The sequence below is a fragment of the Odocoileus virginianus genome, chromosome 6 (genome assembly GCF_023699985.2).
Source record: "Odocoileus virginianus isolate 20LAN1187 ecotype Illinois chromosome 6, Ovbor_1.2, whole genome shotgun sequence".
NCBI classification, from domain to species: domain Eukaryota; kingdom Metazoa; phylum Chordata; class Mammalia; order Artiodactyla; family Cervidae; genus Odocoileus; species Odocoileus virginianus.
In genome coordinates this window covers 12,403,232-12,430,737 of record NC_069679.1, presented here as the reverse complement: position 1 = coordinate 12,430,737, position 27,506 = coordinate 12,403,232, and the positions used below count along the sequence as shown (strand labels likewise).

Below are 27,506 nucleotides of genomic sequence, written 5' to 3'. Positions count from 1 at the left end.
GCTTAACTCAGTCACAGACTTGTGGTTTTGTTATTTTTCTGTTTTTTGAAAATGCTTGTCTTGTTTTGACCTAGCTATACATGTATTTCCCCCTTCCCTCTCTCCTTCTCCCTTCATCTGTCATGTAATGTATCTGGAGCAGAGGGGATGTAGCAAAGGGTCATTTAATGAGCCATCCCCCACCTTTTTTTTTTCTTTTTTTAGTATTTATTTGGTTGCATCACCTCTTAGTTGTGCCAAGTGGGATCTTTGAACTTCTTTGTGTCATGTGACTTCTTTAGTTGTGGCATGTGGGATCTATGTCCCTGACCAGGGACTGAACCCAGGCCCCCTGCATTCGGAGCTCAGAGTCTTAGCCACTGGACCATGAGGAAAGCCCCCTGTGAGCTATCTTATTGGAAGTCTATTTAAGCTTTTTAAAGGGATTCTCTGCAAGCAAAGAAAGAGAGTAAGAAGAAAATAGAGCATTCAGTTTCTTCTTATTTATTTGGCTAAGTCAGGTCTTAGTTATGGCCCACAAGATCTATCAATGTGGTGCACCATTTTCTCTAGCACATAGGCTAAATTGCCCCATGGCATGTGGGACCTTGGTCCCCTGACCAGGGACGGTACCCTTGTTGCCTACATTGGAAGGCACTGAGTCATCAGAAAAATCCCACAACCACTGAATCATCAGAAAAATCCCAAGCATTCAGTTTCTAAAGGAGCAATGAAGGGATCTCTATGCTTAAAGATCGTTCTCTACTAGCAAGGTAGAAAACTTAGTTACTATCCTCTGGTAATAACCAGGGCCTTGATGGTTACTTTCTGAATAGCTAGCATCTTTCCTTCTCATTCACACCTGCTTCCTCTTTCTCACCGCACTTCAAACTTCCATTCCCTGAAGAGTCACCAGTACTCAACTCCCTGTCCATTTAGTCATATAATTACAGTCTTCAAATCATACAAATAAATAAAACTTGTGAACCCACCAAGTTCTGAATTAGTCAACATGTGGGGTATACTTAGTGTGAGTGGCGACAAGAGGAGGGGGAGTTGGACTTGAACTCCATATCTAATAACAAGACAAAAGCCCAGGAACAGCCTGAAGAGCCTCTGAAATGAGGCCCCTGGAAGTAGGGAGACACTAGACTCTGCCATAACTAAGACTGCCAACATGGAGAGAAGGGTCTTCTAAGGCAGAGTCAAAATGAGGAGTGTCTATATACATGCATGTCTATATACATGTGTGTCTCTATGGGTGGGTATACACATGCATGTGCTGCTTAACTCCGACCTTTAAGAATAAAAGCAGAAGTATTAACCTAACAGTCTTCCAGTTACCATCTGGAAATGATTGGGAATTACTAATGGGGGGGCCAGGATTATTAGAGCTGTTATGTTTGTTTTCTACAATGATTATCAATGAATCTTTAAAACAAAAGGATCCCAAGGCTTATCTTTAAGAGCAGCAAGGGGTGAAACTGGCCACTGTTCCATCTTATTGCCAGGCTTGAGGAGAAGGATGGCCCTCAACTAACGGAAGCGTAGCGGCAGCTACTAAAGAAATAAAAGACAGGATGAATGTCCCGGGACCTTCTTCATGGAGTCTGGTCTGAGTTTAAAAGGGATCTCTAGCCATCAAAATATTTATGTGATTACCTGAATGCCCCCACCCTTACTTGTCTTACACAGTATATAAAACATGGAGAAAAATTTTAACTTGGTCCACATATATGCTTAGACTAAAGAAAGTCCTTTAGCCTCATTTAAATTGTAAAGACATAATAGATACCTAAAGAATCAGAAGGGTCAGAGCCCTATCAAGAATCTGATGGAGTTCATGTTGCTGTATGGCAGAAACTAACACAACATTGTAAAGAAATTATCCTCCAATTAAAAATAAATTTAAAAAGGACAGTATGGCCCTCTTCACAGAAAAGAGCACACATGAGTTTTGTATAGAATTTCAGAGTTAAAAAAAAAGAAGAACTTCAGAGTTTACAGATGTCTGGTTCACATAACCCATAGCTTAGAAAGAAGCTGTCAGTTTACCAAGCAGACTATAAGGGTTTCAAATTACCATTCCTCATAGAAAGGGGGGTGTCATAAATTCCCCTAAATCTATCCAGCACTTCTCAACTCCTTTGGGTGGTAGGTAATATCTCCACTGATATTCACTCCATTTCTGGTAATGATGCCCAATTCAGATTCAACAGTAGTGTGCAAATGCCTTTCATCCTGAGTATTCCCAAGGCCACACATGGCAAAGAAAAGTTCAAACAAAATTTGGTGACATTTTCCTGCATGCACCATTCTGGTCTGTGAAATCCCTGATTCCCAAGAGAGCTCTGATTCAATGCACTGCCATCTATTGCTAGTTTCTTTCATCTATGTACCTAAACACTGATGTTTTCTTTTAGCAACTTTTTCTTCTGTGAGTTTTCATTATTTGCTTTATGACTATCATACACATTTTGGATGCAACATACACCAAGGACATTTCATCAGCTTTAATGCTGTCCCCTTCAGTAATATGGACATGATATTAGGAGAGTTTCCTCAAATCTGCACAATCATTCCCTACTCAGTTAGCTTCTCCCCTGTTTTTAAGTCAAGCAATAGTTCGGTTGTCTTATCAGTCACAGTTCTATATCTGATGGATGTTGATCTCACTCGAAGATTCTGTCTGAAGCTCTGACTGGTCATCTTCAACTGGCAGAGTCACTGGACCAAATCCCAGCCTTGACTTTTCTGTAGGAACTGCAGTGATGTCTTGATCCAGAGGAGGAGATCTGGAAGTTATGTAATTGAGGAAGGAGACAATCCCTAGGGGAAGAGAAGAATTCTTGGTGAGTTTCAAGAGACAGATGGTCTTTTGGCTTTGAAAATTCTAACTCATTCTTTCAATACTCAGCTCACAAGGGCTCTTTTCAGTGAAGTCAATCCCCTGCCCACCCCTGCCCCCCCCCCCCACCCCCGCCAGCACTCTCATTTCATTTCTGTACTTCTTCCATGGTTAGGACGAAGCTTGAACCTCCTGGATGCAAATCATAGTTCCTACTTTCTGTATGATGCTGGCAAGTGTCTCAACCCATCTGTGCCTCAGTTAGTAGAAAATTGAAAGTGAAGTCGCTCAGTCGTGTCCGACTCTTTGTGACCCCATGGACTGTAGCCTACCAGGCTCCTCCGACCACGGAATTTTCCAGGCAAAATGGAAATGGGTTGCCATTTCCTCCTCCAGGAGATCTTCCCAACCCAGGGATTGAACCCTGGTCTCCCGCATTGTAGGCATACGCTTTACCGTCTGAGCCACCAGGGAAGCCAGTTAGTAGAACAGGTTACTAATTCTAGATTTTTTTCAGACTCCAAAATGCATGTTTTCTTTACCATACCACACTGCCTCTTGAGGTATGAATGTTCTTAATAGGGACGGTTAGTGTTTCTATTTCTCCTAAATTCCTCCTCCCTTTTGAGAACTGATTTCCCCTTCTATCCTCCTAGCTTAAGGCAGGAAGGGGACTGACTCACCCGCAAACAAGTATATGAAGTCACTCCCCCAATTAACCTGATAGGGCCATAGGAGAGCTGACTCCATCGTTTCCGAACTATACAAGTCGACCTGTTCCAGAAAAAGGATGAGGCAGAGCAGCAAGCAGGAGGCTAGGACCAGAAGAAAACATGTCACATCCCTCAGTGTCTTTAATTTGCCTTGACTGCTACCCCCAATTCTTCTGCTTCCAGACACCATATTATTTGTCATTGTTGTTTAGTCGCTAAGTCGTGTCCAACACTTTTGCAACCCCATGTACTGTAGTCTGCCAGGTTCCTCTGTCCATGGGATTTCCCAGGCAAGAATAACTAGAGTGGGCTGCCATTTCCTCCTCCAGGGGATCTTCACCACCCAGGGGTCAAACCCATGTCTTCTGCCTTGCAGGCAGATTCTTTATCACTAAGCCACCGGAGAAGCCCCTACACCATATTACATACAAAGGATCAAAGAGATAAAATCTAACCAAGATGACTGACCAAGGTGAGGCCTCTTCCTTGGGTTAACTAATGTGTTTCATACAGTAAGACAGGGCAGGTAGCTGGCAACTTGATGGAATGAAAAAGAGAAAAGAACAAGAAAAAGAGGATAAAAACCCACACAGAGGAAATATTTTTGGAAACAATTTTGCCACAGTACTACCCTGCCATCTAGGTTTGTACCTGAGATGAAGCTGAGCATGGATACCTTCAGATCCAAGTTAGCAGTCATCCTTCCTCTTCTAGGGAGGCAAGAACTGAAGAGCCAGCCAAGGACAACAAGTATGGTGAAGACAGAGATGAGGAAGAAGGCCCTGGAATATTGGAGGTAATCTGCCAAAGAGAAGGAGAGGCTTGGTTAATCCAGCTGGGAACCTCTCCTGAAGAAAACCAGACAGTCTTAGAGAAGGTAATGAAGACTAAAGAGGATGAAACTGAACTTGCTATGTGGCATCCAGGGCACAAGTAAGAATCTTTCCCAGCTCTTCATTGATATTTGGAATTTTTTACTATGAAGGCAAAACCTTCACTGTAAAACTAAAGATAATATACAAATAGCTCTGGGTATGTTAACACAGTAACTTAGATGTAGACCAGCTTATAAGAGGTGTGACCAATATTACAACACATATTTAAACTTTTTCTTGCTCCTAATTCTAATTCTAAAAGTGATACATACTCAATATAGCATTGGTGGGACTACAAAAGTGCCAAGAAGCAGGAATAATATCAGCCATATTACAGCTACTCACAGACAACCATTGTTAGCATCTTACTTGGTTTCTTTCTGGTATTTTTCTATCCCCTGTACATAGTCGACATTATACTGAATAGTGATTTTTTTAAAAGAGATTATGCAGTAAGATTTTTCTCAGATCATCTGCTGTAAACACCACATTCAATGGCTACAAGATAGTCTATCATATCAACATACTTTGCTTAATGATTTTACCATTGTTGGAGTTGGTTTCTGTTTATTTTTCTCTTTTAAATGTATCTGGCATGAACAATCAGCCTGTGACTATAAAATGAAGTCACATTTACCTTAACTCCCATATCATAGTGATTTCAAGCCCCCAATTTACTGGATTGCAGGAATGTAACACCCCGCAAATCCTCCTTTTTCCCTGAGTCTCTCAAGGCCTCATCTCGCGTGTGTTTGAGGACAGGCCTGCTAAGGTCCTTCTGCCCCAGTGCCCCGCCCCTGGTGCCGTAACACTCCTCTTACTCACCTCTCTGCTCCGGGGCTCTGATCTCCCTGGCTCTGCCCCTTCAGACTGGGTTTGGTAAGAAAGAAGAGGGAACATGCCAACCCTTGCTGCTTTTTTTAAAGATTTATTTACTTATTTATTTTATTTTTTGGCTGTGGTGGGTGTTCATGGTGGCCCTCAGGCTTTCGCTACTTGTGGAGAGTCGAGTGGGGGCTCTTTGTTGGGGTGTGCAGGCTTCTCTTTTTTTTTTTCATTTATTTTTTTATTTTTATTTTTTTTAATTTTTATTAGTTGGAGGCTAATTACTTTACATCATTACAGTAGTTTTTGTTATACATTGATATGAATTAGCCATGGATTTACATGTATTCCCCATCCCATTTTTTTTTTTTTCATTTATTTTTATTAGTTGGAGGCTAATTACTTTACATCATTGCAGTGGTTTTTGTCATACATTGAAATGAAGCCATGGATTTACATGTATTCCCCATCCCGGTCCCCCCTCCCACCTCCCTCTCCACCCGATCCCTCTGGGTCTTCCCAGTGCACCAGGCCCGAGCACTTGTCTCATGTGTGCAGGCTTCTCACTGTGGCAGCTTCTCTTGTTGCAGAGCACAGGCTCTAGGTGAGTGGGCTTTAGTAGTTGCAGCACATGGGTTCAGTAGTTGCAGCTTACGGGCTTTGTTGCTCCTCAATACAGTATTGTCCTGAACCAGGGATGGATTGAACCTGTGTCCCTTGCATTGCAAGGTCCACTGGACCACCAAGGAAGCCCCGCCAACCCTTACTTTTTGCTACTATATCCCTAACATGAAATAGATCCTTTGCTTGACTTCCCCAGCAATACAGAAGAATTCTTCTGTATTTTATCTTCCCCAGTTTTACAGAAGAATTAAGAAATGGAGTAACTTACAAGTAGATATATCCTTACTGAGGTGCCACAGATCTGCCAATATCTTCAATTTCTTTATAAGGTGCTTCCTCATCTAGCTTATTTTCTGTCTCAGTGTAACAAGGACCAGCTCATCCCTACCAGGAAAAGTTCTCTAAGCACTTTTATGCCTAAAAAGCCAAGTCCAGCTTCGAAGTAACTTTAAAGAGAAGACTACCAAGCTTATCCTAGTCCACAAACTGCCTCTTAAGTTTTATTTTGTCTAGAACATACCACTGGCTAACAAAATCAATAATATTAATTTCCATTAAGAGAAACCACCCTCTTACCCACTCCAATATTCTTGAGCTTCCCTTGCAGCTCAGCTGGTAAAGAATCCACCTACAATGTGGGAGACCTGGGTTCGATCCCTTGGTTGGGAAGATCCCCTGGAGAAGGGAAATGCTACCACTCCATTATTCTGGCCTGGAGAATTCCAAAAGGGTCGCAAAGAGTCAGACAAGACTGAGCAACTTTCACTTTCACTTTCGTTTTCACCCTCCTACCCACAGAGGTCAGGTGCTATATGGCCCCAACAAGTTAGCCACATTAAAACATGATAACCCAAGGGCAGCATATTTTCTGAAAACTAGGTCATTCAGAATTAGCCAGTTAGGGGTTTCCCTGGTGGCTCAGTGGTAAAGAATCCACCTACCAGTGCAAGGGACGTGGGTCCAATCCCTGATCCGACGTGATCCCACATGCCTGGAGGCAGCTAAGCCACTGCTCCACAGCTATTGAGCCAGTGCTCCAGAGCCCTAGAGCTGTAACTCCTGAGCCCCTGTGACAACTAGTGAAACCCAAGAGCCCTAGAGCCCGAGCCGTGCAGTAAGAAGCCACCGCAAAGAGAAGTCCATGCACCTCAACTAGAGTGTAGCCTCCACTCACCACAACTAGAGAAAGGCCCATGCAGCAGCAAAGATTCACACAGCCAAAAATAAATAAAATTATACACAGAACTAGCCAGCTAGAGCCATCAGCTAGATTGAGCTGCGTGAAGCCCAGTGTGATAAGCATCTTTTGCAGCATTGAGCCTGTAGTCTCCATGGGCCCTCACAGCCCTTGTCTCAAGCCCTGGACCCTTGCCTACAACTCTTTTGACTATCATTAGTAGGACCAGGGAAAGGTACCAGTTTAATTCCTGTGCTTGGATATCTGGATTTGGGACTGACTGATGCTACTTTCCTCTTTTGCTTGCTTGAACCAAGAAGATATAAAGCTAGCCTGGGATATCCCCCTTTCCAGGCACTTATATACTAATAAACAGGAAAAACTGAGCTGTAGAGATAAAATAAATCATAAACAAAGTGAAGTGACAAAGGCATTCAGGAGAGACTGAATGACTAGTTGGCTTGATTTTCTTTGCCTGAGATCACAGTCTCCTCTGGAATCCCCTGAGGTCCAGAAAACTTCCTGCCTTTGGGAGTTATGAGATTCTTCCGAATCTCTATAAAGAAGTTCACTCTTCAGCTTATGCTGGTTCACATGAGTTCTGATATTTAAAACACAAAAGAGGACTACGATACCCAGTCCAACTCCTGTCTAAGATGTTACAGTCTAGTCTTACTTCTACCACGAGGGGAAGACTACGTTCACGTTCTTCTTAACCATCTTTTCAGTCTCAATTTCTCATCTCCTGAAAACTCCATAAACAAGATCACTCACAATTCCATGAGAACAACTAAAGATTTGCAGCAGAGTATAGTCTGAACCCTTACAGGAATCATGTCTACCAGTCATAATGACATGCAACAAATTATCTAACCAAACTAAGCACTTAGCTTCAGAGTCTAAAACAGCTGCATTTGGCTAACTTCATAGTTTTTTTAAAAAGTCATGTAACAAAACCAAGCTCTGAAAGCTGAATTCAAGCCTCTACATCCTGTAAGAAGAAATCATATTTTAGCTTTTAAACAACAATTTTTAAAAATTAAATTATTTATTTTTGGCTGCACTAGGTCTTCATTGTGGCAAACAGGGGCTACTCTTCACTGTGGCCTGTAGGCTTCTCAACGTGGTGGCTGCCCTTATTGCAAAGCTTCGGCTCTAGGGTGTGTGGGCTTCAGTAGGCATGGCTTGCAGGCTCCAGAACACAGTCTCAGTAGTTGTGGCACACAGGCCTAGCTGTTCCATGGCATGTGGGATCTTCCAGGACCAGAGATCGAACCCGTGTCTCCTGCATTGGCTGGTTATTCTTCACCAATAAGCCACCAAGGAAGCCCTAACCAACAGTTTATATGGCAGCTTATCTATTAATGTTTCAAAAATTTTAGAACCTGTTACAAAAGTCCCTACTTGTACATGTCAGTAAGAAATCTTGGTCCAGAAAGGAGTGCCCTAGATAGAAGGAGCACCCATGTGGGTCACCTGTACCCAAACATTTCTAACTTTTCTTTAAGGACATGCACTGATGTGGACTTAGGTTGCAGGAATAGCAAAACAAGCCTCCCAGTTAAGGAAGACAATGCAGCTAACATCCTAGAAGAGACATCACTTTCAATTTGGCAGAGAAGAAGTCCAAATCATTTGAAAAACTTGGTAAGACCCTTGCTGGTGTTCTTAGTATCATGCCAATCAGTGACTCTGTACTTCAGAGCACCACCAGGCAGCATGTAAAAGCTGCCAGGACAGGAGGGGGCACTAGCCAACAAGAAAGAAGTACGGTTTCTCAGTGAATTGATAAACCGTTTGGCAGCTTGTAATTGATGGGCAAGATCCCCTTCCATTATTAGGAAAGTAAAACTTTGCCCAAGAGTTTCTGGAAAGTGAGAGGTGTAGGGCTGTAAGCCACCCCACTCTTGTGAACAAATAGGCTTGGTTCAAGTGAGATGCTCATTTCTTTTAAGGCTGTTGACACCCCAAATGGAAGCAGTGGGGAAGTAAAGACAACACGAGATGAAAGAGCATGCTGGTCTTGCCTTCTGAGAGGGCCCACACTCTGTCTGTGGAGTGTGTTTCTCTCTAAATAAATCCACTTCTTACCTATCACTTACTTTGTCTTTCCCTGAATTCTTCCTGTGATGAGATGTCAAGAACCCGAGCTTCAGGCTTCCCTGGTGGTCTAGTGATTAAGAACTGCCTTGCAATGCAGGGGAAACCAGTTCGATTCCTGGTCTGGGAAGATCCCACAAGTCGAGGGGCAACTAGGCCCCTCGGCCACAACTACTGAGCCTTCACTCTGGAGCCTACATACAGCAACTGCTGAAGGCCTGAGTGCCCTAGGCCCTGTGCTCCACAACAAAGAAAGCCACCACAATGAGAAGCCCTACGAAGAATAGCCCCTGGTCTTCGCAACTATAGAAAGTCCATGCACAGCAACAAACACCCGGTGCAGCCAAAAAACAAACAAAGAACCTGAGCTTCATTAAGTCCTGAACCTAGGAACCAAGGCCCCCACCCGCATAGAGGATGGTGATCTCAGCCTGAGCACAAGGTTCCTAAAACACCACCCTGTTACCTCACCACCAACCAATCAGAAAAAAAGTCTGCACACAGTGGAAGATAATGAAGACTCTGACCTCCTTCCCAAATGATTCTCCCTTTAGAAACTTTCATAGATATAAAATATATAAATTATATGCACAGTCCTGTCTGACTCTTTGCGACCCCATAAACTATAGCCCATCAGGCTCCTCTGTCGATGGGATTCTCCAGGCAAGAATACTGGAGTGGGTAGCCATCCCCTTCTCCAGGGGATCTTCCCGATCCAGGGATTGAACCCATGTCTCCTGCCTTGCAGGTGGATTCTTTACCATCTGAGAAGCTTTCATGGTGGAGCAGAATCTTCAGAGCTGGTGTCTGGACACATGTCCACCTTCTCCCCGGGTTGCTAGGTTCCTCAATAAGGCAAACCTTCCTTTTCCAACAATAACAACAAGAAAAGAAGAAGAAAGAGCAGAGTAGTGAAGTCATCTGGTAATGAGATGTTCCAAGAAGGCTCCCCTTTACTCTAGATCCTTCAGCAAAAATCAAAGCCAGGACAGGGTACAGTGCTCCAAAGGGATCTAGCCCCTTTCAACTCTGAAGGAGCCAGATTGAGTGGATGGAGATGGGAAGTAGACATTGACTTTGAGGATGAGGAAGGTGCTGCCAGAGACAAGTAGAGGAATCAGTCCACTTATTTAGCCAAATTTAAACCTCCAAGCTGCTGCATGGTGCCTTCATTCCAGGAGCAGAAGATCAAAACTCCCCCAGGCTCAGGGGAAGTGCCCAAAGGAGGTGGTTTTGGAATACAGGAGATATTGGATGGATACCTAGCACTCTGGAAAGGAAGTTGTGAAACATTCTTTGTATTTAGATTCACTCGTACTTGGTTGATAGACCAGAATCAAACATCCCTACACAGCCTGTGGGTGTTTACTGTGTGACGGTTCCCAGAGTCCTGGATCTGGACCAAAGACCCAGGCTTTCTTCTCTACCCTCTGCAAAACAGTTCAAGTTCCTCTCATTGGCAACACACATTCCTTTACATTACAGTCTGATCTCACTTATGTTATGTAGGAAACTAGCAGAAAGGTCTGTTGCATGCTGAGACCTAGTAGTAGAAATGAAGGATTGCATCCTTTACCCCCATTCTTTCTTCATCCCATCACCAATACAGCACAGAGGTTATCAGTTATCTAGAACCAGGGGAAGAAAGAGGTAGAGGAACAATGGCCTGAAGTAAGTCTAGGACGGAGGAACATGAACACACACGTTTTTGAGCCCATCCGAGATAGCCCCAGTGAAAGTCTCAGAACTGACTGGGGACACCATGGGAGAGGTGGCTAAATTTTTGCAATTCAGTAGGTAAAAGTTTGTAGTTCTTGAACCTGGGCAATAATAGATGATAGGGTCCACATGGGGTCTCACTGATGGCTCATTATGTCAACCTCACAAAGAACAAATCACAGTAACCTTGAGACTGACCAAATTCCCCGAGTGGCATCCTGTTATCTCACTGGCGCCTATCTTCTCAAAGCTGCAAGACCACCAGATTCCAGATCTCCAGCTATGTGACCATCCCTTTAGAGAATTTTTCATTGGCGGGGTATAAGAAGGACTCCCTCAGAAAGGGACGACGCTGGTTCTCCTTAAGGGCCAGTTACTCTCTCTTTTCCCTCTAATAAATTCCCTTTTCTTGCCTGACTGCCCGGCTGGTTCTCTTTTTCTCTGCACTCGCCTTACATTCTGGTGCCGAAACCGGGGAGGGAAGATCCACCACAACAACTGGGTGGGCTCCTGTCACAAGCCCACCCCTCCCTTGAACCTGGACGAGAAACTGAGGCAAACTCCGGGATGGGACTTTCCACTTGCCTTGCTGGACTGACATCCACACACCAGCCCGTTTCATCCATGGGTTACCAGGGTGAGTGAAATCCCATTCCCACGGATCCTCTCTCTCTCACTTCATTTCCAAGTCCTAGTACTAGGCGGGAGGATCCCCACTGCCCTTGGGCCCTGGACCTTGTGCCCCGTCTGACTCTGAAATAGGGGACGCCCATTTCAAAGCAGACTGTCATTACTCTCAGAGAACATCCTGAGAATGGGGACGCCTCTTCTCTCGGATCTTTCTCCTCGCTTTCTCTCGCCCTTGTCTAACCTCCCTATTCAGCCGCAATGGGAAATTCTCAATCCCTGCCCTCAAAACCTATTCCTCTAGGATGCCTTTTACCGAAACCTAAAAGCTTTGGGCTTCCAAGGGGCGATCAGACTAAAAAGACTTATTTACTATTCTAACACTGCCTAGCCACAATGCAGACTTGATAACATGTCCCAGTGGCCAGAAAACGGAACTCTCGGTTATAGTCCTCTGCGGGACTTCGATGACTTCTGCCGCCACAGTGGTAAGTGGTTAGAAATCCCTTAAGTCCTGGCTTTCTTTGCTCTTCGCTCTCGACCCCCTCTGTGAATCCTGTTCTACTTCTCAAATACTCTTAGCCCACTCTGGGCCACATCCTCCTGATACAATGTTTCCTGATCCCTGTTCAGACTTTTCCTCTTCCTTCGACCCTCCTGACCACAGCCCACCCCCGAGCACTCCCGATCCCCTTGCAGCCGCTCCAGATCCAGTTCCACAACCTCTACCTTATGAACCCTCCTACCTTCCTCCTTCTCAAGCGCAGGCCTCCAGCTCCCAGGCCCCCTCCCCAGACCTCAGCCCCACCCTCTACCCTGCGGGTCCCGAGGCTTTACCCCGACCTCCCTAGATCCCCTCCCTGTACCCTTCCCGAACAACTTTAAAACTGGAAGCTTCACCGCAGGACCCCACTCCTTCCCCTGCCCCACTCCTCCCTTTATGGGAAGCAGCTGGAGCGGAAGGCTTTGCTGGGGTTCATGTCCCATTCTCCCTCACCGATCTATCTCAGGTTGAAAAGCGTCTTGGCTTCTTCTCCTCAGATCCTGATAATTATCTAAAAGAATTCAAGTATCTTATCCTGTCTTATGACTTAACCTGGCATGATATTTACACCATCCTTTCCCCCATTCTTTGCCCAAGCCTCTCAGGCGCATGCTGATGAGATACACAGGACATAGGACACTCAGCCCGTAGGGGCCACGGCTTCCCCGCCCCCGAGATGATCCCAGCTGGGATTATCAGGCAGAGAGACCCGGAGGAGCAGCCTGTAATCATATGATTGCTTGCCTCATTGTGGGCCTTCAAAAGGAAGGACATAAAGCCGTCAACTTTGATTAAGCTCTGGGAGATAACTCAAAGACTAGGCAAAAACCCGGCACAATTTCTAACCAGCTTAACGGAAGCGCTACAAAAATATACAATATTAGACCCATTTTATCTCCTAGTTGTCCACAGATATCCGAAAGAAACCAAAAAAGGCAGAAGAAGGCCCTCAAACCCCTCAACGAGACCTTTTAAATTTAGCCTTTAAGATTTTCAATAACTGGGAAGAACAGGCAAAACTAGAGAAGGCCCAACAAGATCAGGCCAAATACTATCTTTTAGCCACTGTCCTACACAGCTCCAAGCCTCCATCAACCAGCAAAGAAAGGAAGCCACCTGGGCCCTGTTTCAAATGCATCAAAGGCCACTGGGCCCGCTCATGCCTAAAGCCAAGGCTTCCTCCAAGTCCATGTCCCAGCTGTGGCATAAAGGGACATTGGAATGTCCACTGCCCAACTCCCTCTCCAGGGATCCAGATATCCCCTCCTGGTCCCCAGCAGGAGTTCTCCAACCCAGCTCTGCTCAGCCTCCTCGGACTCACCGCTGAAGACTGAAGGTGCCCAGGGCCCCAGACCCCAACTCTTATCACCTCTATGGAGCCCAGTGTAACTCTTACAGTGGCAGGATCATTTACGAGCCTTCACCAACCGAACTATCCACAAATTACTTCTCACTCAGATTATCAAAAACTTCGACCTCACACAAATCCCCTTGACCCACATTCCAGCCTTTTCTTATCTCACCTCCACGATGCCCCTGTCCTGCAGGAAGCAGTTACAGAAGATTGACCTTCGGCCCTTATCCTAAATCAAAAAGGCTGCAATGATAGAGTCCACATGGGGTCTCATTGATAAGATGGCTCATTATGTCGACCTCGCAATCAAAGAATAAATCACAGTGATCCTTGAGATTGGCCAAATTCCCCAAGTGGCATCCTGCTATCTCACTGGTGCCTATCTTCTCAAAGCTGCGAGACCACCAGATTCCAGACCTCCAGCTACGTGACCATCCCTTCAGAGGATTTTTCGTTGGTGGGGTATAAGAAGGACCCCGTCAGAAAGGGAGGATGCTGGTTCTCCTTAAGGGCCGGCCACTTACCCTCTCTTTTCCCTCTAATAAGTTTCCCTTTTCTTGCCTGACTGCCTGGCTTGCTCCCTTTTTCTCTGCACTTGCCTTACAATTGCATGTTATTATTACAGGCTGATGAATCCTAGACATACTGATCACATTTGGGACATTCCTAATGAAATCTGTATTGCAGATTAATTACTGACCTAGAATTAGGACTAGTTAACATTGAAATGGGCTTCCCTGGTAGCTCAGCTGGTAAAGAATCCACCTGTAATGTGTAAGAACTGGGTTTGACCCCTGGGTTGGAAAGATCCCCACCCACTCCAGCATTCTTGCCTGGAGAATGCCCACAGACAAAGGAGCCTGGTGGGCTACAATCCATGGGGTCGCAAAGAGTCGGACACAACTGAGCGACTAAGCACAGCACAGCACAACATTGGAAATAGGGTGGATACTTGACTTACAACTGTGTACTTAAAGAACTCGGTTGACCTTCTCTAAACAACAGTTGGCCTCATAGGTGAATTCAAGGCTCCAAGAAATAAACTACTGCTTTAAGTGACAACATTTCAAGATTCTGATTCACTAAAGATTTAAATAGGGACTTCCCAGGTGGCTCAGTGGTAAAGAATCTGCCTGCTAATGTAGGGAACACAGGTTCGATTCCTGGTCTGGATACATCCCCCATGCCGTGGGGCAACCAAGCCCAGGCATCACAAGTACTGAACCTGAGCTCTACAGCGGGGGAGCTGCAACTACTGAGCCCATGTGCAGCACCTCCTGAAGCCCACGTGCCCTGGAGCCCACGCTCTGCGATAAGAGAAGCCACTGCAATGAGAAGCCCACTCACCGCAACTAGAGAGAAGTCCACATGGTAACGAAGACCCAGCACAGCCAAAAATAACCCAATCAAATTATTTAAAAATGTTAAACAATAATCTCAAAGCCTGAGGTTTAGCCTGGGTACCCAGTAACATAAATACAATTGCAGCTTAATGTTTATGCCTACACCTATTTTATTTTTATTTTTTTGGCCGCACTATGAGGCATGTAGGATCTTTAGTTCCCCTGACCAAGGACTGAACCCATGTGCCCTGCAGTGGAAGCAGTCTTAACCAATGGACCACTAGGGAAGTTGCTATGCCTGTATCTCTTACTCCATTTCTCTAGAAATGAAGTTAGTGAGCGTAAATCTCTGGATGCACTTATCATGCTGCTTTGGTTGTTCCTCATGGTGTGAGAGTGCACACATGGTGTGAGAGTGCATTGTGCATGGATATTACCATTTACACATCTCTGTTAATATCATGGCTAAATATCCTATCTCATTGTTCATTTGATTTGCTGTTCTTTAATGACAGATCAAGATTAAAGTAATTTTTCCTATGTTTGTTAGACATCTGTGGTGTCTGCTTTGTAAATTGTTTACAAAAACTTTATTTATGGAGGTATTTTATTTATTATAATAAAAACTTGTATATCATCTAATATATATTAAGGCCATTATTCTGTCTTTCATATTTGTTGCAATTATTTTCTCTAGTTTTTAGTTTTAGTTGAAGATGCAGCTGAATTTTCTGCCTGCTTTTCATTTTAGTTCCTTCTGAAGGTCTCACTTTAGGATCCTATCCCTTAGTTCCAGATACTAAATATGTGTGCATGGATGCTAAGTTGTTTCAGTTATGTCTGACACTTTGCGACCCTGTGGACTGTAGCCCACCAACACTCCTCTGTCCATGGGATTCTCCAGGCAGGAATACCGGAGTGGGTTGCTGTGCCCTCCTCCAGGGATGGAACCCGCGTCTCTTATGTCTCTTGTATTGGCAAGTGGGTTTTTCACCCCTAGAGCTACCTGGGAAACCCATACTAAATATAAGCCCATGCCAAATAGGTGATACTCCACTTCAGGGTTGGATAGATGCCCCCCTCCCCAAGTCTTGGACTCCTGTTCATCTTTGGAGAAATAAACACTTTACTTATGTATGCTTTCTTTCACAGTACCTGTTCTTGTGTATAAATGTATGTCTTGGTGGATGTTGGGGAAACTATATAGTACAGTTTTAGCTTTCCTCTAAGTCTTAGTTCTGGTTGAAAACCTTCATGCATATGGTATCTTCTAGTCCTAGAAATTTATTTTTAATACATTAATTTTTTTGGCTGTGCCAGGTCTTAGTTGTGGCATGTGGGGTCTTGTGGCCTGACCAGGGATTGAACCTGGGCCCCCTGCATTGGGATTCTTAGCCACTGTACCACCAGGGAAGTTCTTCTAGAAATTTATTTTTTCATATTATGTGTTGCATCTTCAGATTTACTTAAATACACAAAAATTTGACAATTTATTCTCTAAATATCTGGCATTTGATATACTACATATCTGATATGCATTCAACTTCTCTTCTACAGTTAGCAGAACAAACTGACCTTGAAAGTCAAAATTGACAGAGGCTGAGACATTTTGCTCTATCTTCCAGCTATGATCCAGCACTCCTATTTCTGCAAACCACATTAGACTAACAATCTCATTGCATCACAAGAACAGCTCATAAATGACAAACACAAGTTCTTCCCAGAGAGTAAAAGTCTATCAGCTCATAATGTGGGAGAGGAAATGACCTGAGGTATGAAGGAGAAAGAGTACACCGAAGATACCAGAGAAAAGGACGTTCATGCTCACAGTCTGGCTGAGATCCCTTCTGGACTCAGAGAGGTGAAGGTCAAAAGATCTTGGAGGAAAAAAGACGAAGAGCCAATGCGGCAGAAAATTCTGGAACTGTGGGGCCTGCAGCATTCAAGTCAGTGACACTCACAGGGCGGCTTGGGCGTGTGGCTCCAGCACAGCTCATGGTTGCATGAGATCCAGAGTCCTGCGTAGAGCTCAAGGCCATCATTGACCACCAGGAACTGCACCCAGTTCAGTGGGGACATGCAGATCAGCACTAGGAGGCTAAAGCCACAGAGGCTGCCACAGAACATTCGGATGTAGCCGTGTGTCTGATCCACATGCTGCTGTCGCCTCTTGGGTGGCATCAAGGCACTCGGATGTTGGGTGGGGAGGGTAGGCTACAAGGGCGAGGGATGAGGGAGTTATTGCCTACCCAAGAAGATAACCCTTAACCCCCTGGGTCTCCTGCTTTTCTCTACCTCAAGTACCCCCACATGTGAGATTGGGACATCTCTCCCTACCCCTTCCATAAAAAGCAGGTCAGGGTCATCTTTTCCCTGTCTTTAGGACACTCTTGTCTAGACCCACCTCTAAACAAGTCCTCTTCTTCCCATTGAACTACAACTAGGCATCTCCTCACCCTTTTATATCTCCGGTCCCCCTTGACTTTGGGAACCTCGGGATAGTAGAAGGTGAAGACTGTTTGCTCCTCCCTCTCCATCTTGGCAGCCAGTTCACTTTCTAACTGCCATGGAACTTGTCTCGGTACGTCCTCATACACACTGGGCAGAATTCAAAGGGGGCTGGAAACCCCTTGGCACACATTCCATTTCTGCTTCATATTCTGGGTCTGCTCAGATTGAGAAGAAATCCTCAAGTGTTAAGCATGTATGTGTGATGCTCTGCACCCTCCTTCTCTGACCCCACCCAACTCCTTTGTTAAATAAATCCTCAATTATTTTGTCACCAGTTGCTACATGTCAAGTTTTGTGATAGGTCCTGGGACATACAGATAAATGAGATGTAGTTCCCTAAAAGCAAATTAAAAAATATACTCTGTTGTCTCCAGCACTCAATAGTTTGTGGTTATAATTTAAGATTATATATCTGATCGGAATATAAATATGTTTATGTATAGAGATATCTCAGCAGTTCAGAATTCATATTCTCGCCCCAGTTTTAAGTGGAAGACCTCAGGTGCGTCTCAATAGATGCAGGAATCAGTCTGTCAGCCACAGTCCTTCATTCAGCATCCACCTTTTTCTTCCTTTTTGCTCTAGTTTGCCCTCTTCAGTGTCCTCTACTCATGAAGCCATTCAAGGCAGCCTCTGCCACTGTCTCTGCGACAGGGCTCTGTGAAAATGCCGGTGTCCCTACCGCAGGGGGCTACCAGCCAACGTACTGAAAGCTACCATCAAGATAATACAGCAGTGTTGAGTTCCACGTGGAATTGGGGAGAATAGCCTTGCCCTGGTTCCACAGCCAGCACAACATACGCCCAGGGTATCTCAAAGTCTCCTTTCCAGACAACTCTCGGCATTGGTCCTAACTCCTTTCCTCACAAGGACTCAAAACCGACCCAAGATGCTGAACAGATGTCATCCTATTGCACAGCATGAACTTTGATTCCAGTAAATGCCCAGCTGGATTACCAGCTCTTGTTTTCCAAAGTTTGGGCTGAATCAGAATATCCCGGCACACTTTCCTCCTACCATATGCTCTCCCTACCCATCCCAACTTGTGGAAACCTAGTCTTTATTTCAGCCAGTCAGAGCCACTATTAATAGCTAGTTTTTGTCCGTGCTTTAGCATATAGTCCTCCTTCTGCAAAAGTGTTCATTGACTCTCTGTCTCCTAAAACAGCCTACTGCCTGAAAAGAACAGTATTTCATGTTGAATGAATGAGTGAGCAACACATTTTCATATTAAGTAGGGGGGCTTCCCTGGTGGCTCAGTTGGTAAAGAATCTGCCTGCAATGTAGGAGACCTGGGTTCGATCCCTGGTTTGGGAAGATCCCCTGGCGAAGGGAAAGGCTACCCTCTCCAGTATTCTGGCCTGGAGAATTCCAGTGACTGTATAGTCCATGGGGTTGCAAAGAGTCGAACAAGACTGAGTGACTTTCACTTCACTTCACTTCTTTACCTGTAGCGCCCTACCTAGGAAGCCTATCAGCCCCTCCAGTGAAGTGAAAGTCACTCAGTCATGTTTGCAACCCCATGGACTATACAATCCATGGAATTCTAAAGGCCAGAATACTGAAGTAGGTAAGCCTTTCCCTTATCCAGGGGATCTTCCCAATCCAGGGATCAAACCCAGGTCTCCCGCATTGTGGGTGGATTCTTCACTAGCTGAGCTACCAGGGAAGCCCAAGAATACTGGAGTGGGTAGTCTATCCCTTCTCCAGGGGATCTTCCCAACCCAGGAATCAAACCGGGGTCTCCTGCAACACAGGCAGATTCTTTACCAACTGAGCTACCCGCCCCTGCAATGCAGGAGACATTAGAGATGGGGGTTTGATCTGTGGGTTGGAAAGATCCCCTGGAGGAGGGCACAGCAACTCATTCCAGTATTCTTGCCTGGAGAATCCCATGGACAGAGGAGCCTGGTGGGCTACAGTCCACAGGGTTGCAAAGAGTCAGACGTGACTGAAGCAACTTAGCATGCATGCAAGAGGATGATACAGAGAACAGAAGAGTTAATGCTGTCAGGTGGAAATTAGGGAAGATTTAGATGTTTAAATGGAGGTTTAGATGGAAAAGACGCTGTCTAAGCTGAATTTTAAAGGAATTTGACAAATAATTGTGTGGAAGGGCACGTGAAACAGAACATGCCCTTTCTGTCTCAAGGCAGAAAGCCACAAATACCGTGAAGTTCTGAAGGCACTATAAGCAGAATGGTTCTATTGGTGGGGCGGGGGGGCGGGGCAGGGCTACATCACAAACAGTCTTTTATGCCATGCTATGCAATTGTATTGTGAAGTTTTTTTCTGTGTCTTTTATTTATTTATCTTTTGTCAGAGTATAATTGCTTTACAACATTGTGTTAGTTTTTGCTATACAACAAAGTGAATCAGCTATATGTAAACATATACCCCCTCCCTCGTGAGTCTCCCTCCCCACCTCCCACCCACCCCCCCAGGTCATCACAGAGCCCTGAGCTGAGCTCCCTCCTAAAGAGCAGCTTCCCACTCTCTATTTTATCCACAGTAGTGGTTAACCCATTTGTAGGGCAGGAATAGAGACACAGCTGTAGAAAATGGACTTGTGGATGCAGAAGGAGAAGGGGAGGGTGGGATGAACTGGGAGAGTAGAATTGTGAAGTCTTAATTGCTGGAATATTCTAACCTTACTGCAACAATTATAGGAAAGACTTTTCCAGCTGCATCAAACTGGCTTGTACAGCACGTCTGTTAGATACACATGTATGACCAGAGAGCTAATATAAGCTGTGAATAGGCATACCTGCATTTCTATCCTGTTTGGGCATTTACTTAGTTCCAGCACTTACAGGTCAAGTTCCTTGGGGAAATTTCCTTGACCTCACTGAACGTCAGTTCCTTCATCTCTAAAACTGGGATAAAAAGCCTTCCTGCCTCATAGAGTTACTGTGAAGATGAAATGGGATAACACGCACAAAGCTCTTAGCATAGTGCCTTAATAACTACACAATAAATGTTATCATTGATGGATATTGATATTACTGATAAATATACTATCTGTAGTGAGCAATTAATAAGTGCTTGCTAAATACTATCTATTATTATTTTTAAACTGTCTTTCCAAGATTCCTCAAGCACAGTCTTGGCATAGGCCATTCTGAGACATGAAATACACATGTTAATGGGAAGAATGTGTCAACCTCTCACCCCTCCAGAAGTAGCCCTGAAGAAGCACATTACCAAAGAGATGCTATTGATGTAAGGTGGGCATTTTGTGAACAGTATCTGATTTGGTAAATGATGCAACTCTCTAGCTAGTAATGGAGTAAGTCAGGCACCATTCAAGTCTCAGTACTACCAAAAAGCAAGATGTTCAGGCCAGCTGGGAACTTGCTAAAGCCTGGGATGAATATGACAAAACAAGCATTTATTCACATCTAATGACTGATGCTGAAGCTCCAATACTTTGGCCACCTGATGCAAAGAGCCGACTCATTGGAAAAGACCCTGATGCTGGGAAAGACTGAGGGCAGGAAGAGAAAGGGGAGACAGAGGATGCGATGGTTGGATGGCATCATTGACTCAACAGACATGAGTTTGAACAAACTCTGGGATAGTGAAAGACAGGGAAGCCTGGCATGCCACAGCCCATGGAGTCGCAAAGAGTCAGACACGACTTAGTGACTGAACAACAATGACTGTGTATATTGCAATTCACCTACTTTAAGAAATAGTTTGGGGGACTTGCCTGGTGATCCAGTGGTTAAGACTCCATGCTTCCAATGCAAGGGCCGGGTGTCAAGGAACCAAGATGCCATGAGGTGCAGCCAAAAAAAAAAAAAGAGCAGCAGCAGTTTGGGATCCCCAGTGTGTGCTACCACCTCCACCTTCCAGACTCATGGGACCCGAGGGGAGCACGGCCACGGCCAGTGGCGAGTAGCTTGAGCATAGGCTGCTACTACCTGGAGCTGCTGTGGAAACAATATCATGATGGTTGCTTATGTTCCCTGTTGCTCCCTGCAGAAGCCCAGAGCTCTGCTCTTGCATTGAATCAGTTCGATGCAGAACTAGTTCAGGCTGGTTAAAGACTCGGTCTCTGAGGAAACAATTGGACTGATGCGAATGCAGTTTTGAAAAGCAAAACAAAACAAAACAAAAACTGTGGACTATATATACTGTGATAATCCACCCCATCAGCCTGTGGCTATTGAGCTGTGGAAGGTATGTGCACCAGCAAAGCAGGCCCTGTTTCTGGGTCCCAGACTGACTTCACATAGCCCCAGTAAGGCTAGAAAACCAGGCCCCCACACTGGTCACTGAGAGAGAAAAGTGGATGGGAGACTGCTGTCAAAAGACATAATCTGATAAAAAATGGCTCCTAAAAATCACTGATGAAGAAGAAAAAAATTGGATGACAAAGTATATAATAATATGTAGAAACTGGAAAATTAGGATGAAAACACACAGAGCTCTCTTCTTTATTTAACACTAGAAATACTGGGTATATAGTCTCGGTGCAGTTCACGCTGCAAATAACACTGGAAAAGCACAAGGTATTGTCATATGCTTAAGAGCAAAGTACTATCGGCTTTCTCAAAAGCTCAGCGGTGAAGAATCCCCCTGCCAATGCAGGTTTGATCCCTGGTCCAGGAAGATCCCACATGTCATGGAGCAATAAAGCCTATATGCCGCAGCTATTGAGATTGTGCTCCAGAGCCCAGGAGCCGCTACTACTGAGCCCGCGTCCCACAACTAGGCTGTGTGCTCTAGAGCCCCATACTGGGGAACAAGAGAAGCCACTGCAACGAGAAGCCCTTGCATCACACAAAGAAAGAGCAATGTACTATCATAGTAGCAGAAGGATGATGTTCCTTCCCTTGGATATTCGTGTGTTTGATGAATACAACATGTGGTATTTCACAAGAGAACTTTCTACAGAAGAACCAATGATAAAAATGTGAGAGACATAATTTATGTCATTAGTAGCCAGGCACACTTGCACTTAAGGCATTCTGGGTCCTTCCACAAAAGCAAAAGTGAAAACTTCCTGCCTTTTATCAGGATGCTTTGGAGGACTATTTAAAGAAATTCAATAAATAGGTGGATTTTAACATATTCTATCCATCTTGGCATCAAAGGTGGCGCTAGTGGTAAAGAACCTGCCTGCCAGTGCAGGAGACATAAGAGATGTGGGTTTGATCCCTGGGTTGGGAAGATCCCCTGGAGAAGGAAATGGGAACCCACTCCAGTATTCTGGCCTGGAGAATCCCATGGACAGAGGAAACTGGCTACAGTCTATGGGGTTGCAAATAGTCAGACACAACTGAAGTGACTTAGCATGCCCCCATCTTGACAACAGAAAAACACATTACTTTCATTATCATTGTGTATTTGGTCATAGAGAAAAAGATATAAAATAAGTTTATGGTACTGAAAAAACAATTTTGGTTGGGAAAAAACAAGACATGAAAAAGTGTTAACTACAAAGAAAAATTTTGATAGATTATACTGAAATTATGAACTTCTATTCACCAGAAGATACCACTGAGGGAGTAAAAAGACAATCCACAGAGTGGGGTAAAATATTGCAACTCTTATATCTAACAAAGGGCTTGTAGCAAGAATATATATTCAGAACTTTTTCAAGGGACTTCCCTGGTGGTCCAGTGTTTAAGAATCCACCTTGCAATGCAGGGGATGAGAGTTCAATCCCTAGTCAGGGAACTAAGATCCCACATGCCGAGGTGCAACTAAGCCACAACTAGAGAGTTCATGCACCACAACGGAAGATCCTGTGTGCCACAACTAAGACTTGATGCAGACAAAAAAAACAAAAACAAAAAAAACCTCTTACAAGTCAATAGGAAAGAAAGCAACCTACTAGGAAAATGGCAATTGATGCTTTGCAATATATCAAAATGGGCAATAAACATATAAAAAGGAGCTCAACTTCATTAGTCATCAGGAAAATGCAAATTAAAACCATAATGCAATAACACTACGCTTCCATCAGAATGGCTCAAATGAAAAAGCATCAGCAAGTATGGGTAGCAACTGAACTCTCATATGTGTCTTTTGGTGTGTAAATTGGTATAGTCACATTGAAAAACTGCTTGGCAGTATCTTCTGGAGGTGAATAAGCACATTTCCTTTTCAATCTAGTGTGTGAGTGTGCTCAGTCACTCAGTTGTGTCCAACTCTTTTCAACCCAATGAACTGTAGTGTAGCCCGCTAGGCTCCTCTGTCCATGGAATTTTCCAGGCAAGAAAACTGGTGTGCATTGCCATTTCCTTCCCCAGAGGATCTTCTGGACCAGGACTGAAACTGCATCTCAGGCATCTCCTGCATTGGCAGGCAGATTCTTTACCACTGCACCACCTGGGAAGCCATGGGTAGGGCAGGTATGCAAAAGGAAATTGTCCTCATGTCTACCAAAAGACAGGTATCATACGTGTCATATGTGCTCCCAGCAGTACTGTTTTTTTTTTTTTAGTACTTTTCATAATAGCCCCCAATTGGAAAGTACTAGTAGCTGGGTAGAAAAATGGAAACTTGTGGTAAACTCATGCAAGGAAATACTATATAGCAATATGAGTAATCTACAAGCACATGAGAAATATGAATAAATCTCATAAATGTAATGCTGAGCAAAAGAAGCCAGGCTTAAAGGGTACATAGGTATGATTCCACTCAAATAAAGTGTAAAACTAGCAAAACTAATCAGTGTGGTCAGAAGTCAGAAATACTGTGGCAGAACATCCCTGGTTCTCCAGTGACTAAGATGCCATGCAGGGGGCCCCGAATTCGATCCCTGGTCAGGGAACTAGATTCTGCATGCCACAACTAAGAGTTCAAATGCCAAAACTATAAAAAAAAAAAAATCCTGCTGCAACTAAAGATCCTGCATGTTGCAAGGAAGATTAAAGATCCCACATGCCACAATTAAGACCCAGTGCAGCCAAATAAATAAATAAATATTTTAAAAAAGAAAAATCAATCTTCTATTAAAAGAATAATAAAAAAAAGAGATACCCTTGGGAGGAGAATGACTAGGGACCAAGAGGGGACATGCAGAGGACTTTTGGAGTGCTGGAGATGTTCTACTTCTTGATCTAGACACTGACTACCAGAGTTCTATATGCATATTATACTTTAATAAAAAGTTAGATACATATATCAAGAATCTTTTTTAAAATCAACAATCTTAAAAATGTATATTTTGTCTTGGTAATTTCACCTCTAGGAATCTATAAAATCAATATTTTATTGTTACAGATTATTCATATAACCTTATCTACTAGGAACTGTGCTAGGTGTTTTACATATACTAACCTACTTGATTTTGTGAACCAAAATTTTCCATTTGATTTCCTAATGTGTTATTGCTAACATATAAATATAAAATATTTATATAAATATAAAAGATTTCTTTTTCTATATATTTATCTTTTATCAGGTCTTGACTGAAATTATTTTCATTTCAATAGTTTCGTTGGATAATTCTCAAATTTTCTAAGTAGACATAATTATCATCTGCAAATAATGATAATTCTGTCTCTTCCTTTACAAAATGTGTCTTGTTTCATTGATTAGACAGTTTTATTAAGGATCAGTTCAGTTCAGTTCAGTCGATCAGTTGTGTCTGACTGTTTGTGACCCCATGAATCGCAGCACACCAGGCCTCCCTGTCCATCACCAACTCCCGGAGCTTACTCAAACCCATGTCCATCGAGTCAGTGATGCCATCTAACCATCTCATCCTCTGTCACCCCCTTCTCCTCCTGCCCCCAATCCCTCCAAGCATCAGGGTCTTTTGCAATGAGTCAACTCTTTGCATGAGGTGGCCAAAGTACTGGAGTTTCAGCTTCAGCATCAGTCCTTAAAATGAACACCCAGGACTGATCTCCCTTAGGATGGATTGGTTGGATCTCCTTGCAGTCCAAGGGTCTCTCAAGAGTCTTCTCCAACACCATAGTTCAAAAGCATCAATTTTTTGGTGCTCAGCTTTCTTCACAGTCCAACTTCCACATCCATACATGACCACTGGAAAAACCATAGCCTTGACCAGATGGACATTTGTTGGCAAAATAATGTCCCTGCTTTTTAATATGCTGTCTAGGTTGGTCATAACTTTCTTTCTAAGGAGTAAGTGTCTTCTAATTTCATGGCTGCAATCACCATCTGCAGTGATTTTGGAGCCCTCCAAAATAAAGTCTGACACTGTTTCCACTGTTTCCCCATCTATTTCCCATGAAATGATGGGACCAGATGTCATGATCTTAGTTTTCTGAATGTTAAGCTTTAAGCCAACTTTTTCACTCTCCTCTTTCACTTTCATCAAGAGGCTTTTTAGTTCCTCTTCACTTTCTGCCATAAGGGTGGTGTCATCTGCATATCTGAGGTTATTGATATTTCTCCTGGCAATCTTGATTCCAGCTTGTGCTTCTTCCAGCCCAGTGTTTCTCATGATGTACTCTGCATATAAGTTAAATAAGCAGGGTGACAATATACAGCCTTGACGTACTCCTTTTCCTATTTGGAACAGTCTGTTGTTCCATGTCCAGTACTAACTGTTGCTTCCTGACCTGCATACAGGTTTCTCAAGAGGCAAATCAGGTGGTCTGGTATTCCCATCTCTTTCAGAATTTTCCACAATTTATTGTGATCCACACAGTCGAAGGCTTTGGTGTAGTCAATAAAGCAGAAATAGATGTTTTTCTGGAACTCTCTTGCTTTTTGATGATCCAGCAGATGTTGGCAATTTGATCTCTGGTTCCTCTGCCTTTTCTAAAACCAGCTTGAACATCTGGAAGTTCATGGTTCACGTATTGCTGAAGCCTGGCTTGGAGAATTTTGAGCATTACTTTACTAGCGTGTGAGATGAGTGCAATTGTGCGGTAGCTTGAGCATTCTTTGGGATTGCCTTTCTTAGGGATTGGAATGAAAATTGACCTTTTCCAGTCCTGTGGCCACTGCTGAGTTTTCCAAATTTGCTGGCATGTTGAGTGCAGCACTTTCACAGCATCATCTTTCAGGATTTGAAATAGCTCAACTGGAATTTCATCACATCCACTAGCTTTGTTCATAGTGATGCTTTCTAAGGCCCACTTGACTTCACATTCCAGGATGTCTGGCTCTAGGTGAGTGATCACACCATTGTGATTATCTGGGTCATGAAGATCTTTTTTGTACAGTTCTTCTGTGTATTCTTGCCACCTCTTCTTAATATCTTCTGCTTCTGTTAGGTCCATCCCATTTCTGTCCTTTATCGAACCCATCTTTGCCTGAAATATTCCCTTGGTATCTCTAATTTTCTTGAATAGATCTCTAGTCTTTCCCATTCTATTGTTTTCCTCTATTCCTTTGCATTGATCACTGAGGAAGGCTTTCTTATCTCTCCTGGCTATTCTTTGGAACTCTGCATTCAAATGGGAATATCTTTCCGTTTCTCCTTTGTTTTTCACTTCTCTTCTTTTCACAGTTATTTGTAAGGGCTCCTCAGATAACCATTTTGCCTTTTTGCATTTCTTTTCCATGGGGATGGTCTTGATCACTGTCTCCTGTACAATGTCACGAACCTCTGTCCATAGTTCATCAAGCTCTCTGTCTATCAGATCTGGTCCCTTAAATCCATTTCTCACTTTCACTGTATAGTCATAAGGGATTTGATTAGGTCATACCTGAATGGTCTAGTGGTTTTCCCTACTTTCTTCAGTTTAAGTCTGAATTTGGCAATAAGGAGTTCATGATCTGAGCCACAGTCAGCTCCCGGTCTTGTTTTTGCTGACTGTATAGAGCTTCTCCATCTTTGACTGTAAAGAATATAATCAGTCTGATTTCGGTGTTGACCATCTGGTGATGTCCATGTGTAGAGTCTTCTCTTGTGTTGTTGGAAGAGGGTGTTTGCTATGACGAGTGTGTTCTCTTGGCAAAACTCTATTAGCCTTCACCCTGCTTCATTCTGTACTCCAAGGCCAAATTTGCCTGTTATTCCAGGTGTTTCTTGACTTCCTACTTTTTTTTTTTTTTAGTTCTACCACTTTATTGCTACCAACCTGTCTCCCTCCACCCTTGCGCACACTGCTCAGTCATGTAACCCCATGGACAGGCTCCTCTGTCCATGGACTTTTCCAGGCAAGAATACTGCAGTGGGTTGCCATTTCCTTCTCCATTGACTTTCTACTTTTGCATTCCAGTCCCCTATAATGAAAAGGACATCTTTTTGGGGTGTTAGTTCTAAAAGGTCTTGTAGGTCTTCATAGAATTGTTCAACTTCAGCTTCTTCAGCATTACTGGTTGGGGC

At 43.8% G+C, this 27,506-nt stretch overlaps 1 protein-coding gene and 1 pseudogene across 4 annotated transcripts; one reads left to right on the top strand and one right to left on the bottom strand.

Moving 5' to 3' along the window:
• Positions 1–2,477: 2,477 nt before the first annotated feature.
• Positions 2,478–17,439, bottom strand: TMEM202 (transmembrane protein 202). Of its 4 annotated transcripts, none has more exons than XM_020894288.2 (5): positions 17,185–17,435; positions 16,690–16,942; positions 4,192–4,341; positions 3,511–3,642; positions 2,478–2,808 (listed from the first exon to the last, which is right to left on the bottom strand). In XM_020894288.2, exons 1-5 carry the CDS (start codon positions 17,263–17,265, stop codon positions 2,630–2,632), a joined length of 795 nt encoding a protein of 264 aa, XP_020749947.2. In that variant the 5' UTR covers positions 17,266–17,435; the 3' UTR covers positions 2,478–2,629. The 4 variants fall into 4 exon arrangements, with proteins under 4 accessions (XP_020749947.2, XP_070324885.1, XP_020749949.2 ...); XM_020894290.2 differs by having other exon boundaries at positions 2,685–2,808; positions 3,548–3,642; positions 17,185–17,439; XM_020894289.2 differs by having other exon boundaries at positions 2,685–2,808; positions 4,217–4,341; positions 17,185–17,439.
• Positions 17,440–21,262: 3,823 nt separating this feature from the next.
• On the top strand, positions 21,263–22,604 carry LOC110137704 (NADH dehydrogenase (ubiquinone) complex I, assembly factor 6-like; annotated as a pseudogene).
• Positions 22,605–27,506: the final 4,902 nt, after the last annotated feature.

Excerpts from the sequence above, each read along its gene's own strand:
- TMEM202 (XM_020894288.2), bottom strand. The coding sequence starts at position 17,265 with ATGGAGAGGGAGGAGCAAACAGTCTTCACCTTCTACTATCCCGAGGTT. Across the intron at positions 4,342-16,689 it reads CCACACGCCCAAGCCGCCCT|ATTACCTCCAATATTCCAGG; the intron begins GTGAGTGTCACT and ends TCTCTTTGGCAG. Across the intron at positions 3,643-4,191 it reads CATGCTCAGCTTCATCTCAG|CCTCCTGCTTGCTGCTCTGC; the intron begins GTACAAACCTAG and ends TTCTGGTCCTAG.